Below are 17,682 nucleotides of genomic sequence, written 5' to 3'. Positions count from 1 at the left end.
GGCCACATCATAGTACAGAAACAGCATTAGTAAAAATTATAAATGATCTTCTATTATTCACGGACCAAGGAAATGTGTCGTTGTTAGTCCTCCTTGACCTTAGTGCAGCATTTGACACAATAGACCACTCTATCCTACTAGATAGACTAGAAAACCTTGTAGGGGTAACAGGAACAGCTCTTTCCTGGTTCAGGTCCTACCTCACTGATCGATATCAGTTTGTTAATGTAAAGGATGAATCATCTGTTCGTGCAAACGTAATGTATGGTGTTCCACAAGGCTCTGTTTTAGGACCTATATTATTCACAATATATATATGCTACCACTAGGCACCATTATCAGTAAACACGGCATAAATTTCCACTGCTATGCCGATGACACCCAGTTATATATATCAAGCAAACCAAATGACAAAATTAAACTTGGCATGATTGAGGACTGTATAAAAGACATAAAAGATTGGATGTCAAGCAATTTTCTGCTACTTAACTCAGACAAAACAGAGGTCCTGCTTCTGGGTTCAAAATTAGCCAGAAACAAACTGTCTAATTTAACACTTAATCTCTCAGTTTCATCAAGCTTATCTGTTAAAAATCTTGGTGTCATGATAGACGCTGATCTATCCTTCGACACACATATAACTAATATCTCTAGAACAGCCTTCCTGCATCTCCGCAACATTGCTAAATTAAGAAATGCATGATCCCTACAGGATGCAGAAAAGCTAGTTCATGCATTTATTACTTCAAGGCTAGATTATTGTAATGCCCTGCTGTCTGGATGTCCCAGCAAAAGCCTTAACAAGCTTCAGCTAGTCCAGAACGCTGCAGCCAGAAAGTTTGACCATATTAGTCCAGTTTTATCAAACCTGCACTGGTTACCAGTCAAATTTCACATCGATTATAAAATTCTATTACTGACACAAAGCTCTAAACGGGCTGGCCCCTCAGTACCTGAGTGAGCTCCTCTCCCACTATGAACCATCATGCCTACTTAGATCACAAGGTGCTGGCTTACTACTGGTACCTAGAATTAATAAAGTTACATCAGGAGGGGAAGAGCTTTCTCATACAAAGCCCCCCAGCTCTGGAATAATCTTCCTGCTAATGTTCGGGAATCAGACAGCCTCAATCTTTAAGTCTAGGCTAAAAACTTTTGTACAGTCAAGCATTTGGTGATTAGTCTTCCCTGTCAGGTCTAGACCTGCTGGAGTCTCCACTGCTCTGTTTTACTGTAACCTGTGGTCAGCCACTCTTTACAGAACTGTTTTTTTCTTTCTTTTCTCTGCCGAGCTGATCAGCTGCCCATCCTGTGCGTCTGATGCTGTTACCTCTTCTGCCTTGATTGGTGCCGCTGCTCACCAGCCTTCCGGACCAGTTTGACCACCACTGAACTTCTTGCTTTACAGAGCTGTGCAATCCTCACCCTCAGATCTTTTCTTTTCCCACTTTACTATAATACTTCATACTAATAATGTTTGCTATCTGGTGTCGACCAGAGGAGGATGGGTTCCCCTTCTGAGTCTTGGTTCCTCTCAAGGTTTCTTCCTCTTTTAGGGAGTTTTTCCTTGCCACCGTCGCCACTGGCTTGCTCATGGGGGCTCGGACCCGGATTTTCTCTCCTTTTCTTTTCTCTTCTCTCTGTAATACTGATTGTTTTGTAAAGCTGCTTTGTGACAACACCTGTTGTAAAAAGCGCTATATGAATTAATTTTGCTTGCTTGATTTCAGTGGATCATGGCTCAGTTATGTTCCCTGACTAAGGGACTGAGATGGAACCCCAATAAAATGGTTTTGTTTGAGAGTGTAGACTGAACAGCTTGTGGCACAACACAAAAGCATGTGGACTTGTTTGAAGTCAAAAACTGAAGTACCTGAAGAACAGACCAACATGCAAAAACAGTGTAGTTCAAAATGAGCCTTTCTGAACGCTCATTGCACCACCAGACTTTTAATAAGGCACATTTAAATGAACGAGTCTCAAAACATTGAATTTAAAAGTGCTTGACTTTTAATTGAGAATATGAGTTCAACACATCTGCAGCTGTGGTAGATGAAGACTGGAAGGGAAGTAAAAAGAAAGTGTTAGTGTTCATTAAATACATCAAAACATTTAACCAGTGATTATGAATAGGGAAAAAAAAAAAAAAAAAAGCAGTACAAAGCACAGAGTTTCTCAACTCCATTACTGTGTGTGAGCTTGCATCAAGTGCTATATTTGAGCCTATTAAACTACAAATCCTGGCCAGAGAGTTGGAGCTGGCTTCTCAGACGCAGTTTAAGCTTGGAATAAATAAAGTATTTAGCATTAACTATACAATTTGCATTGTGAGTTTTGGGGATTTGGACCTCTCTGGTAGAAGTGTGTAACTGCAGGGGGTGTGGTATCTGCAAGGTGGGAGGGGCCTGTTAAACCATTACAACTGCTTTAGGGTGGATACATTACAGCAGACAAAGTGGAGAGACGGAGTCACTCAAACAGAAGCGAGTCATCAGATGAGAACATGCCAAAAGCCAGCGTTAGCAAGTTTGCTGAAAGACTGTCTATTCAGCAGTTAGACACCAGATAAAAGAGAAGATGCTCTTTATGATCTGGTTTACCAACAAAGGTAAGAGTTGAATCCTCACTGCTGGCAAAACCCAAAAATAAATTGTCAAAATAAAACTGATAGATTTGCATACAAACCATGTGTATGAATAATTATTAAAAACACACCTTGCCATCAAAGCAGGTCTCCTTACACGGAGTCTGGGACGGCATACAGACCTCGGTAGAGCACATGAAGTAGATCTGTGAAAGGAGGGAAAGACATTGAGCATCTGAGACCTATTAAATCATCTCAGAACAGAAGGGGGATTACTGCACCTCCTCATTGAGGTATTTATTGGTGGACTTGTCCATAAACTGGAAGGCCTTCACTTCAAAACGCCGCACGTGGGGATCCTGCGATTGGCCGGCCACGTAGAGGATCGAGATGTTGTCGGAATCGAGAGGGTTGGGGCAACTGCAGGACAAAAACCAAAGAAGCCTAGAGTGGATGCAATACAATCCGACACTGCCGCCTCTAACCAGGCCAATCAGGCAGTGTATTCATAACCATTTCATTCAATAACAGTTTAAGGGTGGGTGTTCCCATCACTGAACTCAGACTCAAGAACAGTATTTTACAGCAAGCCACTCTGAATGACTGCATATAGAAGCGGCAATAATAGAATATGGCCTCATTAGAGCTGGACACAGCCTGGATCCTTACATCACTTTAGTCTGTACAGAATAAGGGGATGATTGTCACATGTGGGGTGTTTCCAAGGTAATTAGTGTGGTCACTGATGGCTCTTCAAGGGGGTCAACAGTGCTGCTACTGATACAAGCCCAACATGGTAACTAGACTCAGCATGGCTACTCAGGTCCAGCACAGCTCACTCAAAGGAAACGACATGCATTGCAGTTTTAAATGCATGATTGCCACAGCCTTCTACTTCAAACCTACCCCTCATACAGCAGCACCAAGGCACTCTTAGCAGAGCGAGGGTAGGCCACGCAGTAGTGCACCACCAGAGTGGCTTTAGGGTTGGGAGCGTTTATTCGCAGTTCCAGGTACACAGGTTTACCCAGGAGAACTTTCAGGGGCTGGTGATCCTCAGAGCAGAATTTGGTGAAGGTCTCATCTGCAAAAAATAAAAAGGATTTAGGAATGGGTTTAACAGGAGTTCAGTTAATGTGCATTTGAAACAGAGTGGAAGAAGTGTGTTATGTAGGCAGATATACACAGCCACTTCATTAGGTGCTAGTAAAAGGTTGGACCCCCCTTTTGCCTTCAGAACTGCCTTAATTCATCTGGAACCAGTCTGCCCATTCTCCTCGGACCGCTCACATCAACAAGGCATTTTCGTCCACACAACTGCCGCTCACTGGATATCTCCCCCTTTTCAGACCATTCTCTGTAAACCCTAGAGATGGCTGTGCGTGAAAATCACAGTAGATCAGCAGTTTCTGAAATACTCAGACCAGCCCGTCCGGCACCAACAACCATGCCACGTTCAAAGTTGCTTAAATCCCCTTTCCTTCCCCATTCTGATGCTTGATCTGCACTTCTTGACCACCTCTACATGGCTGGTGAGTGCAAGCTGTAGTAACCGATCAACTAGGGGTATTATTTACTATTCTTCAAGTTATTCTATGCAGGTATAGAAGTGAGTGCTGAGGGAGCAGGAGCCTCCAGGTTTAACGGCACCCTCCAAAACAAGTTCAGATTTTAACAAATACATGTGCTTGATTTAAAATGAAGCATTTTTGTTCCTGTTCTCAGGTCCTGCACCGTTCAAAGTTAATCCTGTATTACAGGTCATTACAGTGAGCCGATTCAGTTCCCTCCACAACTGCTGGGCACTCTGGGGGCACATTAAAAACACATGCCAGTTGAGGAGCAAAGAGGGAAAGTGTATGCAGAGTTAGAGCAGTTCTGAAACCTAAAGCTAAAAAAGTCACCCAACATCATGATCTCATCTTTAGCCCAGAGGACACAGCATCCATGGTTTCCAAAGAGAATTTGATCTGTTGGACTACTGGACACTTTTCCGCTTCAACTCAAATGAGCTCAGGCCCAGAGAAGGTGGCAGCATTTCTGGTTCTTCACATGGTAGAGTTTTAACTTTCATTTGTTAACACAGCGATGAAGTGGGTTGCTCTTAAGAAGAAAATATTTTACCCTGCGCAATCCGAAGCTGGACTCCATACAGTCCCTTGGCCCTCACCAAGGCTGGCAGGCTGGCACTCTTCACCATGTATCCAGCACTAGCCCAGCCCTTCATCAAACGGCTTTGAGAAGCCTGCGGCGCCAGAGGGTCTGCAAGGACCGGAGAGTCCGCAAGGTCCAAACTGCCCTTTGAGTAGCGACACTCAACCATAAGCCTGAAAGGAAACAGCATTTAATGTTAGCTACACACCACAGATTCAAAAGACATCAGAATACCAGATTAGACGTTTAACAGTATTATATACCAGCATTATGTTACACATTGCATGTGCAAACCGTAACATGACATGTTTACAGACTGGCCTGCACCATTTTGATGAAAAACCTTCAAAACATCCTGGCTCAACTTGCATTTTTTATTTTCCAAGTAAAACATCCTCTACAGCTTCAATGTGGCATTAATGCAGGTTGAGAAAAATACAATATAAAATGTGCCATTACTTTTTAATGCAGTTATTTGCTGAACTTGCCTTTGAAGAATGTTGCCTTTGCAAATTAAGATCAAGATTAAGTGACCCTTATAAGTCCCACCATGGGGAAATTTCACCTCTGCATTTAACCCATCCGTGAAGTGAACCACCACACACACACGGGGCAGTGAGCACACTTGCCCGGAGCGGTGGGCAGCCCAATCCGCAGCACCCGGGGAGCAATTGGGGGTTAGGTGTCTTGCTCAAGGACACCTCAGTCATGTGCTGTCGGCTCTGGGGATCGAACCGGCGACCTTCCGGTCACAAGGCTGGATCCCTAACCTCCAGCCTATGACTGCCCCAACATGGAAAATATGCAAAATTGGTCATGTTAGCCCTCCTTCCAAAGCCACAGGCCCAAAACACCCAATTAGTCACCACAATTAAACCTGAACAAGCTGGCTACAACACCTCATTCGTAAAAAATGCGCTGTTAAAAGCCAATAGTGACCAACTTGAGAAACACTCAAAGCAAAACGCTTCCTCAAAACTACAACGCAGACATTGAACATCCAGATTACATACAAGATAAGCCACAGCTAGCTGGTATATTAGTGTTAGAATAAGCCAAGTCAAAGTTCATTTATATACTATATTATATAACTATAATCAACTACATAATTCTGGAAAACCTCTTGCTTTTTCCATCCACTTTGTTCAAAGCCTTTTCCACTTCCATTTCATTTTTCTTTAGCATTCAAGTTGTTGGAACCTGGGCAACTTCCCCTGCCATTTTGTGAGCAGAGCTGGGCGATATGGCCAAATTTTTTCACGAAACAAAATTCATATGTTTGATATCAATACATGTCACAATAAAGGTCAAATCATTTCTTTCCAGTTTGAAGGCTGATTTTTGCTCCTGGGTGGGGAAACGGGTTTAAACCATCCTTTATGGTCAAAACACGACAAACACCCACTCAAACAGTGGAACATTTCACAGATGTCATGGGACAGCGGGAGAAAGTGCCCGATTAGTCGTTTTTACCAGCTGGAAAGGCACGGCTGCAGTTTTTGTAACTCAATTTAAGAAAAAAGTTTTTTGCCATGTGGTGAGGAGTGCGCTGCCATCCCGTTACAAAGGGGGAAACAAGGGCCCCAACAACAACGCTAAACATCGCAGCATTCAGACAAGCTAGCAGAAGTCTGGATATCGCTGTTCTATGGGAGCAGTTTAAGGGGTGAACCTCAATACATCGGACGCTCACCATGTAAAAGCTTTAACTGCAGTGTGTCTCAGGCAAGACAGTCTTCCCTTTAGGTACATTTAAACTGAAGTCAGTGTTAGCATCTCATTTGATCTACAGCATCAATACAACCCCCCCGACTCACCTGACAGGAATATCCCTGGTAATGATGCCGTACTGCAGGACGCGCTTCCTGATTGGTGACTGCACTTCAGCCAAGTAAACGGTTGTTTCTCCAATTTGCTGATTAACAAAAAGCTCAAATTAGTCCTTAATTACAGAGTTAAAGTCAAAGGGGCACGTTACAAAAAGTCACAGCTGGAAAATCTCACGTAAGAATGTGTTCCACACTCCGTCACCCCAAACTTGAAAACGGCAAAGTCTCTGTTGGCAATGACTGGTTTACAGCTACTCCTCCCCACCACCATCAGACGTGCAGGGTTTATGGGCAAACCAGCAACGTTGGAGGGAACGACAAAGATGAACTGCCTGTCGGCCAAACATACTTAAATGGGAGAGGGAGAAGAAAATGGATAAGTCAAACTTGGCTGCATAGAAACAGAGCGAGGAAGTACAGTTCAACAATTTGTAAAAATGTAGTGAATAAAAAAAAGGGTCATTAAAAAAAACCAAAAACCCACTCCATATTTACTACATCTACATATTTAGAGAAATGTGTCCATATGAAATTACACACCACCCAAGAGAAGCTGAAAATTTAAAATTTATGACTAAATTACAATTTCTATAATTGTGTACAAGTTATACTCCTGTATATGGAATAACTGTACTCATTGTGAGTTTTGAGAATTAAACCCTTCCAGCAGAAGCACCACATTCCTAAAAACCTGAAAAAGATGCAAGAACAGCTGCACAATCCCTTGAAAAATGTACAAATACTTGGTGGACCAAGCAGATTTAGTCGCTGCACTTTGATGTTAATCAATTTCAAACTGTTTAAAATGTGCATTTGCACCCTTGCTCTACATGCAACAAATACTGTATGGATCAATTTACCATCCATGGGGTAGTAACAGGCGAAAGTCGCCTCGTCTCTGCAGCATCCTCTCCTCAGACACTCGGCAGCTGTAGTCCCAGGACGACCACACGGCAATCTCTGACCACTAGGAAAGCTGCAGCCTGCAAGGAATGTGACATTAGACTGTTCGGAATGAATTTAGTACATTATTATACATCCTTAAACAATACAACCACTACCAAATAAGTCACTGTATATGGGCTAGTGTACCAATTAAAGGAAAAACTGGAGGCAGCAATTCAATGGCATCAGTGGTAGAGTCAATTTTACTCAATATGCTATTAAACCAGAAAATTCAGCATCAATATTTTAAACAAAATATTATATAATACTCTCTTTTGGCCAAAATGCAAGGACAAGTGTATTGCTACTGTCAAAAAAACTGGGGTCCCAACTCTTGCTTACATATGTACATACAACTTCTGAAACTTCACAGGGGCCCCTTTAGTGCCCTTCTGCAGCCCCCTGGGGTCCAGTTTGAGAACAGCTGATGCAAAGAATCAATTTGAAAATCTGCACAGCCTTCTGAAAGTGGGTCATGCAGTACTGTTAGCAGCAGAACAGAGAGCCTCACCTTTTTTGAAGTTTGAATGCAACGCAAGAGATGAGGGCATCGCAGTCACCTGCATACTGGTTGGTGTAGGGGACAGTTGCTCCCATTGGGAAGTGGGCGGTTGAACCCCTGGTGTAGGGAGCAGTGGATCAAATTCAGGAGAGGACAGTGGCTCCACTGGTGTAGGGGACAGTGGCATCCATTGGGGAGTGGAGAGTCGATCCCCTGGTGTAGGGAATAGTGGACCAAATTCAGGAGAGGACAGTGGGTCCAATCGGGGAGAGGAGAGTCGATCCCCTGGTGTAGGGAACAGTGGACCAAATTCAGGAGAGGACAGTGGCTCCACTGGTGTAGGGGACAGTGGCTTCCATTGGGGAGAGGAGAGTCGATCCCCTGGTGTAGGGAACAGTGGACCAAATTCAGGAGAGGACAGTGGCTCCACTGGTGTAGGGGACAGTGGCTTCCATTGGGGAGAGGAGAGTCGATCCCCTGGTGTAGGGAACAGTGGACCAAATACAGGAGAGGACAGTGGCCCCAGTCGCGGAGAGGAGAGTCGATCCCCTGGTGTAGGGAACAGTGGACCAAATTCAGGAGAGGACTGTGGGTCCAATCGCGGAGAGGAGAGTTGATCCCCTGGTGTAGGGAACAGCGGACCAAATTCAGGAGAGGACAGTGGCTCCACTGGTGTAGGGGACAGTGGCTTCCTTTGGGGAGAGGAGAGTCGATCCCCTGGTGTAGGGAACAGTTGACCAAATTCAGGAGAGGACAGTGGGTCCAACCGCGGAGAGGAGAGTCGATCCCCTGGTGTAGGGAACAGTGGACCAAATTCAGGAGAGGACAGTGGCTCCACTGGTGTAGGGGACAGTGGCTTCCTTTGGGGAGAGGAGATTTGATCCCCTGGTGTAGGGAACAGTGGACCAAATACAGGAGAGGACAGTGGCCCCAGTCGTGGAGAGGTGAGTCGATCCGCTAGTGTAGGGAACAGTGGACCAAATTCAGGAGAGGACAGTGGGTCCAATCGGGGAGAGGAGAGTCGATCCCCTGGTGTAGGGAACAGTGGACCAAATACAGGAAAGGACAGTGGGTCCAATCGGGGAGAGGAGAGTCGATCACCTGGTGTAGGGAACAGTGGACCAAATACAGGAGAGGACAGTGGGTCCAATCGGGGAGAGGAGAGTCGATCCCCTGGTGTAGGGAACAGTGGACCAAATACAGGAGAGGACAGTGGGTCAAATCGCGGAGAGGAGAGTCGATCCCCTGGTGTAGGGAACAGTGGACCAAATTCAGGAGAGGACAGTGGCTCCACTGGTGTAGGGGACAGTGGCTTTCTTTGGGGAGAGGAGAGTCGATCCGCTGGTGTAGGGAACGGTGGAACAAATTCAGGAGAGGACAGTGGGTCCTCTCGGGGAGAGGAGAGTCGATCCCCTGTTGTAGGGAACAGTGGACCAAATACAGGAGAGGACAGTGGCCCCAGTCGCGGAGAGGAGAGTCGATCCCCTGGTGTAGGGAACAGTGGACCAAATTCAGGAGAGGACAGTGGGTCCACTTGGGGAGAGGAGAGTCGATCCCCTGGTGTAGGGAACAGTGGACCAAATTCAGGAGAGGACAGTGGGTCCACTTGGGGAGAGGAGAGTCGATCCCCTGGTGTAGGGAACAGTTGACCAAATTCAGGAGAGGACAGTGGGTCCAATCGGGGAGAGGAGAGTCGATCCCCTGGTGTAGGGAACAGTGGACCAAATTCAGGAGAGGACAGTGGGTCCAATCGCGGAGAGGAGAGCCGATCCCCTGGTGTAGGGAACAGTGGACCAAATTCAGGAGAGGACAGTGGGTCCAATCGCGGAGAGGAGAGTCGATCCGCTGGTGTAGGAAACAGTGCACCAAATTCAGGAGAGGACAGTGGGTCCAATCGCGGAGAGGAGAGTCGATCCCCTGGTGTAGGGAACAGTGGACCAAATTCAGGAGAGGACAGTGGCTCCACTGGTGTAGGGGACAGTGGCTTTCTTTGGGGAGTGGAGAGTCGATCCCCTGGTGTAGGGAACAGTGGACCAAATTCAGGAGAGGACAGTAGCTCCACTGGTGTAGGGGACAGTGGACCAAATACAGGAGAGGACAGTGGGTCCAATCTGGGAGAGGAGAGTCGATCCCCTGGTGTAGGGAACAGTGGACCAAATTCAGCAGAGGACAGTGGCTCCACTGGTGTAGGGGACAGTGGCTCCAATCGGGGAGAGGAGAGTCGATCCCCTGGTGTAAGGAACAGGACAACCATTACATGGTAGCATCAATTTTATATACACAATGACATTAAAACTACATTACATACCAATATTTTAGCATGCATATTGAGTATTGAAATATTACATAATTTTCACAAATGTCTGGCCAAAACTAAACAAAACAAAAAGCATTTTGTGCTGTCAAAAAAACCTTGCATCACAAATACCAAGTTCACAGGAAAAGGACAACTTTAATTTAAGTTAATAATACCAGACCAAGTTTGGGGCATTTTTTTGGTCCATTCCTCATGAAGTTTACAAACTATATAAAAGGAAAGGCATTTTCAAATTATGACAAACTGAATAATGATAAAAAGGGAGGTTCTGACAGCAGGGATATCCACCCAGTCTCAGCCAGCTCCCCACCACCCCGTCAGATTTACACCCAGCAGTAACATCTGTACAGCCTTCTGAAAGCAAGTCATGCAGTACTGTTCGCAGCAGAACAGGGAGACTCACCTCGTTGTTTGCATTTTGAACGACGCCCAAGAGACGAGGGCATCGCCGGCACATGCATACTGGTTGGTGTAGGAGACGGTTGTTCCCATTGGAAAGCCGGCAGTGGAACCCCTGGTGCAGGGAACAGCGGATCAAATTCAGGAAAGAACAGCAGATCCAATGGGGAAGCGGTCAGTGTTGCCAGTGGCAGTGGATCAGGTTGGGGAACGGACACTGGCTCCCCATAGGGAAAGTACAGCTGCACTGCTTGGGGAGGGGATATCTTGACAGCAGGGTAGGACAGAACAGGATGGCGTGAAGATCGCGTTTTTGAAGAGGGCGCGTGACTGGAGTTACTGCAGGACACTGTGACGATCTCAAGCTGCCCAGCGCTGTTACGATACAGGAATCTCAGAGTGTAGCTGCCCTCCTGCAAACATTCATACAAAACCACCACGTTTATACAACTCCTATTCAGTTTGCAGTATCTTAGCCTCACCCAGCATAATCACCTCAGAGAACAGGCAAAGCAGCATCTAGGTTTGTATATCAGTGGTGTAGAAAATGAACTGAAAACATGATCATTTACCTGTATAGTTGATCTAGTTTATTAATGCTGATAAATTAAGAACATGTTGCCCACCTCAACAGTGACAGGACAGCCAGCAAAGTGGATGTGAAGAACAACCCTCCCGTTTTCCCTGGTTAGAGAGTAGTCACAGGCCTCTGGAAGGCCGAAGACAGGATACATTCCTGATGAATCTGAGAAAGAACTCACTGTAACTCAGCATGTCCACGCCAATAAAGCTTCCATCAACCGATTGGGAAAACTTGCATCAGGGCAAACAGCGTTTAGGAGACTTTTAGTAGAGGTTAAAAGCATTTAGGGGAGTTCAGGAGCTCCTTTTCCATTCCACTAACTGAGCTACATGTAGTAAAGTAAAACCAACAGATGTGTCCTTTGCAAAGCTCTTCAAGAGGAAAGTAATCTTTTCCCTCTGTGCCATTTCATCCACTCAGTTAGTTCCCAATTCACTTCATTTGAGTTTAATGTGCTGGTGTGTGTTGAAGCTCCTGAAGCGCTCCACAGCAGAATTAGTAGATAAAATAATCCTCCTTTACAGTAAAATGAAGCTCTGCTGATCCTTGAACACAGTTTAACAGTAAATGGTCTTAAACGCTGGAGTTAATGTAGAACTGCTAATTCACCCTTTAACCCTGAAGATCAGCACAGACTGCTGGTCACCACAGCAACACCGACAACAGTCTCACCCAGCTAGTAGCCAAAGAAATGGCAGAGAGGGAGATTTAAGATGAACATCAATAACTTGGAGACAAAGGGATTAGAGTTGCATTTATAGTCACTCCAGCTGGTTTCTTGATACGATTAATCTGCAACGACAAACTGTGAAACACCCCGTTCCACCTTAAATGCAGCAGCAGTTACGTTCTGGCGCATCAGGTACAATTTAAGGTGGAAAAGGGAACTTTGAACAAGAAGCTGGTCGAAGGGAGAGACGTTTTACAATAAACTGTTCTACTTTTGAAGAGAAGTTTCCTCCCAGAGCTGTTACTCAGCTGAGCTGAAGCTTAAACTAGGGCACAGTTAGACTGCTAGTATATAGCATTATATACTGGTATATTAGAACACACTGATGCACAGGACATAGCTGGTGTTGCGGCTCCCAACATGGTGTGATTTCCATTAAAAGGGACAAAATGGCTCTTAACATCTGGGCACCCACTGCTTGTGTAGAGGAACATGTAGGTGAAAAACGTTAAACAGAACCGCTCCCTGCCCACCTCGGATGAAAAACGTAGGACTGATCGAAACAGCTTGCTTACCAAAGACCTGCATCTCAGAGAGAGAGCCTGGGGGCAAAACTACCGCCATAGCATTTTCACCACAAAACACCAAGTATCTCTGGCCTTCTGCCGAGCCATCCTGCTGCTCTGCGCCTCCTTCATCTAAGGTGCCTTGGCTTGGGTCGATGGCCTGCTCTGAATTCAGGGTCTCAATCATCACACTGCCCTGCCTCAGCCCGCAAGCAAGAGTCAGAAGCAGGAGCAGGACGATGGCAGGCTGCAATGAGGCCATGTTTGAGGTCAAAGGCCCCAAAACTGGTGTGAACTCGCTGCAGCTCCCGACAGCCTTTAATAGACTTGGGAGTCGATTCCGGAAAGAGTCGGTTCTCTGATTCCAGGCACTTTGGAGTTGATTGCCCCCCGTGACGTCATGCTCGGCCATAATAGCGTCGTATGTGCTTAATGTCGTACGTTTTATATCGCTGCACCTCACGGTTCGCCGTGGTTTCGCTGTCTTTGGGATCAAGAATCGAGAAAACTGTGGTGAGGAATCGATTCATAGAGTCGACTCCATTGATAGGCATCACGTGGAATCGGAACCGGAGTCGACTCCTTCAGCAGGTGCGTGCGAGAAGATGAAGAACACCTGGCTACAATGAAAATGTGCACACACTTAAAATGTTCCCTCTCCTTTCTTTCTTTCTTATTTTGGTTTTGTCTGATTTGGTGTTATATAGAACCCTTTTCAAAACCATTCTATACAGAACCATATGCAACTCATTCTCCATCAATTTCCTGCTGAAAAGAACAATTTAGTCATGCAACGGCTTTTTTCAACACTCATGTTTCTATATAAAATTTAAAGACCTAAAGAATCTAAATTCCTAAAGAACCCTCAAAGAGCCATCTTTTTGTAAGAGTGGACTCATTCAGTGGTCAAGCAGGGTTATGGTTCACCAGCCAACAGGTTGGTGTACTGTGATCCTAAAGCCCTCCCAACATCATAAATCATGATTAAAATTATTACGGTGCTCTGTGACGCATTTGGGAACAAAACCATCATTTTATTTCCTGCCTTTCTTCTCTGTGTCGCAGGAACAAGCACATCACGATTGACCTCGGGACGGGTAACAAGATCAACTGGACCATGGAGGACAAGCAGGAGATGATAGACATAATGGAGACCGTCTACAGGGGAGCCAGGAAATGACGAGGTCTGGTGGTGTCCCTCCAGACTACTCCACCAAATACAGATACTGATGCCCCCTCTTTCATTCATTCTCCAGTCTACTCATTGCCATGTCCTCTTCCCGGATTCCTCCATGGGACTGTTTTTATGTGGACAGTGAAGTGGCCTTGTGTAGGATTTTATTTAAAGGACTCCCCCAGTGTTGCAGTTACCATCAGAAACTGCTCCAGCGCACCTTTTCTGTTTTTCCTCTGTGTTGTGAATAAGTATTTCTAAGAAAAGTATTGAAGGAAATTCTGAGGGACGCACTGAAGGAATGCAGTGTTTGATAAGCCGTTTTAGTTCATCTGCTACAGCGAAGAGGCTTTGTCACATTAAGTGAAACCTCAGTTTATCCAGCTCAAGTTAAAACTGACCAGTAGTTATGAACTTGATGGAGCAGCTTTAATACTAAACTCACTAAACTCAGCTTTACACACACGTTCCTTAAAAGACTGTCTAAGAAAAGGGGTCACAGTCTAGAACACATTCATGCTCTATCCTCATGTTTGGAGGACCAGATTGATCCAGCAAACACACCCCTGTTATGCTTCCATACTTGGAATGAAGGTTCTGTTGGTACATTTTTTGTTCATTGAGGTACAGTGTAAGTGTTCCCTCAAGAGGTTCTGCAGTGGTTCTAATTGTGAACCTTAAAATCAGTTTCTCCAGGTGAAAAGTTGGTATTTGGACCTTTTTCATAACCGAATGTTTTAAAACAGAACAGTAGAATAAAAGCCTGGAGGCGAGGCGGGGTGTGTGGACTCAGTACAGCTTAGAACAGATCATTTAAGCGGTCGGGGTGGAGGTATAGCAACCATCCATACTAAAGCTTTAGGCGTGAACCAGAAAGTAGGACCTACATTTTCATCTTTTGAAGTTCTTGTACTTAATATACTTGAGCAAGGAACAAATAAACATTCATTTTTATTAATCACAATTTACAGGCCACCCGGTCCGTATTCTCAGTTCTTACAGGAATTCGCTGAGTTTCTATCAAGCCTAATAACGTTTTCAAGTAAAATATTAATTGTCGGAGATTTTAATGTCCACATAGACAACCCTCACGACACATTAAGTAAGGCATTCATATCTATCATAGACTCCATGGGATTCACCCAAATTATAAAAGGGCCCACACACTACCTCAACCACACTCTAGACTTAATACTGACCTTTGGTGTAGACATAGTTAACTTAGCCATTCTCCCCCAGAGCAAAGCCGTCTCAGACCATTACTTAATCTCATACAAAATCCAGTTTAGTGGTAATGTGCGTTCATCACCATGTTATCAGGTTAAGAGGACTATAAGTTCCTCCACAGCTGGCAGCTTTATCAGAAACCTCCCGCAGTTATCAACTTCAGTCAGCAGTCCATCTAATCCTACTGAATTAGATACTATGACCAAATTCCTAGAGGATACTCTTCGATCTACGTTAGACAGTGTAGCTCCATTAAAAAGCAAAATAGTACGGCAGAAAAAACTCGCCCCTTGGTCTAACGATCACACTCGAGCTTTAAAACAGACTGCCAGACAACTAGAGCGAAAATGGCGTCCGACTAAATTAGAAGTGTTCCAGTCCGCCTGGAAGGAGAGCCTTATAGACTATAGAAGAGCTCTTACTGCAGCATGCTCAGCCTATCTCTCCTCTCTCATAGAAAACAATAAGAACAATCCTAGACTATTATTTAGCACAATTTCTAAACTAACAGAGAACAAAAGAGTCACTGAACCCCAGATGACCAGATGGCCTATAGCAGCAATGATTTTATGAATTTCTTTAGTGATAAAATCGAAAAAATTAGACCGAAAATTCTGAATGCACAGTTAAACTCCACAAACATGCTGGCTTATAAATCCAGTCTAGACCCTGAGAATATTAGAGTCACTGCAGATAGGCTGGAATCGTTTACATTACTCCAAGAAAATGAACTAGTCAAAATAGTTTCTTCTGCAAAACCATCGACCTGTATTCTAGACCCAATTCCTACAGGTCTACTCAAGGAAATCTTATCAGAAATAACTAAGCCTATTCTGTCAATAATAAACTCCTCTCTTAGTCTCGGATATATATCACAAAAATTTTTAAACTTGCAGTAATTAGACCGCTGATTAAGAAAGCTAACCTCGATCCCTGTGAACTATCAAATTATAGACCTCTCAAATCTCCCCTTTATATCGAAGATCCTGGAAAAAGTGGTAACCAAACAATTAAGCTCTTATTTGCATAGGAATAATCTACATGAAAAATTTCAGTCTGGTTTTAGGCCACATCATAGTACAGAAACAGCATTAGTAAAAATTATAAATGATCTTCTATTATTCACGGACCAAGGAAATGTGTCGTTGTTAGTCCTCCTTGACCTTAGTGCAGCATTTGACACAATAGACCACTCTATCCTACTAGATAGACTAGAAAACCTTGTAGGGGTAACAGGAACAGCTCTTTCCTGGTTCAGGTCCTACCTCACTGATCGATATCAGTTTGTTAATGTAAAGGGTGAATCATCTGTTCGTGCAAACGTAATGTATGGTGTTCCACAAGGCTCTGTTTTAGGACCTATATTATTCACAATATATATATGCTACCACTAGGCACCATTATCGGTAAACACGGCATAAATTTCCACTGCTATGCCGATGACACCCAGTTATATATATCAAGCAAACCAAATGACAAAATTAAACTTGGCATGATTGAGGACTGTATAAAAGACATAAAAGATTGGATGTCAAGCAATTTTCTGCTACTTAACTCAGACAAAACAGAGGTCCTGCTTCTGGGTTCAAAATTAGCCAGAAACAAACTGTCTAATTTAACACTTAATCTCTCAGTTTCATCAAGCTTATCTGTTAAAAATCTTGGTGTCATGATAGACGCTGATCTATCCTTCGACACACATATAACTAATATCTCTAGAACAGCCTTCCTGCATCTCCGCAACATTGCTAAATTAAGAAATGCATGATCCCTACAGGATGCAGAAAAGCTAGTTCATGCATTTATTACTTCAAGGCTAGATTATTGTAATGCCCTGCTGTCTGGATGTCCCAGCAAAAGCCTTAACAAGCTTCAGCTAGTCCAGAACGCTGCAGCCAGAAAGTTCGACCATATTAGTCCAGTTTTATCAAACCTGCACTGGTTACCAGTCAAATTTCACATCGATTATAAAATTCTATTACTGACACATAAAGCTCTAAACGGGCTCGCCCCTCAGTACCTGAGTGAGCTCCTCTCCCACTATGAACCATCATGCCTACTTAGATCACAAGGTGCTGGCTTACTACTGGTACCTAGAATTAATAAAGTTACATCAGGAGGGGAAGAGCTTTCTCATACAAAGCCCCCCAGCTCTGGAATAATCTTCCTGCTAATGTTCGGGAATCAGACAGCCTCAATCTTTAAGTCTAGGCTAAAAACTTTTGTACAGTCAAGCATTTGGTGATTAGTCTTCCCTGTCAGGTCTAGACCTGCTGGAGTCTCCACTGCTCTGTTTTACTGTAACCTGTGGTCAGCCACTCTTTACAGAACTGTTTTTTTCTTTCTTTTCTCTGCCGAGCTGATCAGCTGCCCATCCTGTGCGTCTGATGCTGTTGCCTCTTCTGCCTTGATTGGTGCCGCTGCTCACCAGCCTTCCAGACCAGTTTGACCACCACTGAACTTCTTGCTTTACAGAGCTGTGCAATCCTCACCCTCAGATCTTTTCTTTTCCCACTTTACTATAATACTTCATACTAATAATGTTTGCTATCTGGTGTCGACCAGAGGAGGATGGGTTCCCCTTCTGAGTCTTGGTTCCTCTCAAGGTTTCTTCCTCTTTTAGGGAGTTTTTCCTTGCCACCGTCGCCACTGGCTTGCTCATGGGGGCTCGGACCCGGATTTTCTCTCCTTTTCTTTTCTCTTCTCTCTGTAATACTGATTGTTTTGTAAAG

The 17,682-nt window shown here is 44.4% G+C and overlaps 2 protein-coding genes and 1 long non-coding RNA gene across 3 annotated transcripts; 1 reads left to right on the top strand and 2 right to left on the bottom strand.

The window, feature by feature from the left end:
* Nucleotides 1–1,987: 1,987 nt before the first annotated feature.
* Nucleotides 1,988–9,053, bottom strand: LOC119263887 (zona pellucida sperm-binding protein 4-like). The gene is made up of 10 exons (XM_037540768.1): nt 8,657–9,053; nt 8,024–8,512; nt 7,428–7,550; nt 6,743–6,915; nt 6,556–6,653; nt 4,709–4,911; nt 3,491–3,668; nt 2,866–3,004; nt 2,716–2,790; nt 1,988–2,059 (listed from the first exon to the last, which is right to left on the bottom strand). The coding sequence occupies exons 2-10, from the start codon at nt 8,199–8,201 to the stop codon at nt 1,994–1,996; spliced, it is 1,233 nt and encodes a 410-aa protein (XP_037396665.1). The 5' UTR covers nt 8,202–8,512; nt 8,657–9,053; the 3' UTR covers nt 1,988–1,993.
* Nucleotides 9,054–9,285: 232 nt separating this feature from the next.
* On the bottom strand, nt 9,286–12,976 carry LOC119264298. Its single transcript, XM_037542738.1, has 6 exons — nt 12,559–12,976; nt 11,357–11,475; nt 10,735–11,143; nt 10,049–10,243; nt 9,754–9,952; nt 9,286–9,355 (listed from the first exon to the last, which is right to left on the bottom strand). The coding sequence occupies exons 1-6, from the start codon at nt 12,959–12,961 to the stop codon at nt 9,286–9,288; spliced, it is 1,395 nt and encodes a 464-aa protein (XP_037398635.1). The 5' UTR covers nt 12,962–12,976.
* Nucleotides 12,977–13,241: 265 nt separating this feature from the next.
* LOC119263892 lies at nt 13,242–13,797 on the top strand. Its single transcript, XR_005130613.1, has 2 exons — nt 13,242–13,486; nt 13,615–13,797. It is a non-coding gene; the product is annotated as an uncharacterized LOC119263892 (long non-coding RNA).
* The last annotated feature ends 3,885 nt before the right edge of the window (nt 13,798–17,682 follow it).

This window comes from Pygocentrus nattereri, chromosome 1 (assembly GCF_015220715.1).
Source record: "Pygocentrus nattereri isolate fPygNat1 chromosome 1, fPygNat1.pri, whole genome shotgun sequence".
In the NCBI taxonomy this organism is placed as follows: Eukaryota; Metazoa; Chordata; class Actinopteri; order Characiformes; family Serrasalmidae; genus Pygocentrus; species Pygocentrus nattereri.
Note: the sequence above shows the minus strand (reverse complement) of the source record. Positions and strands in the feature narration are given on the sequence as shown.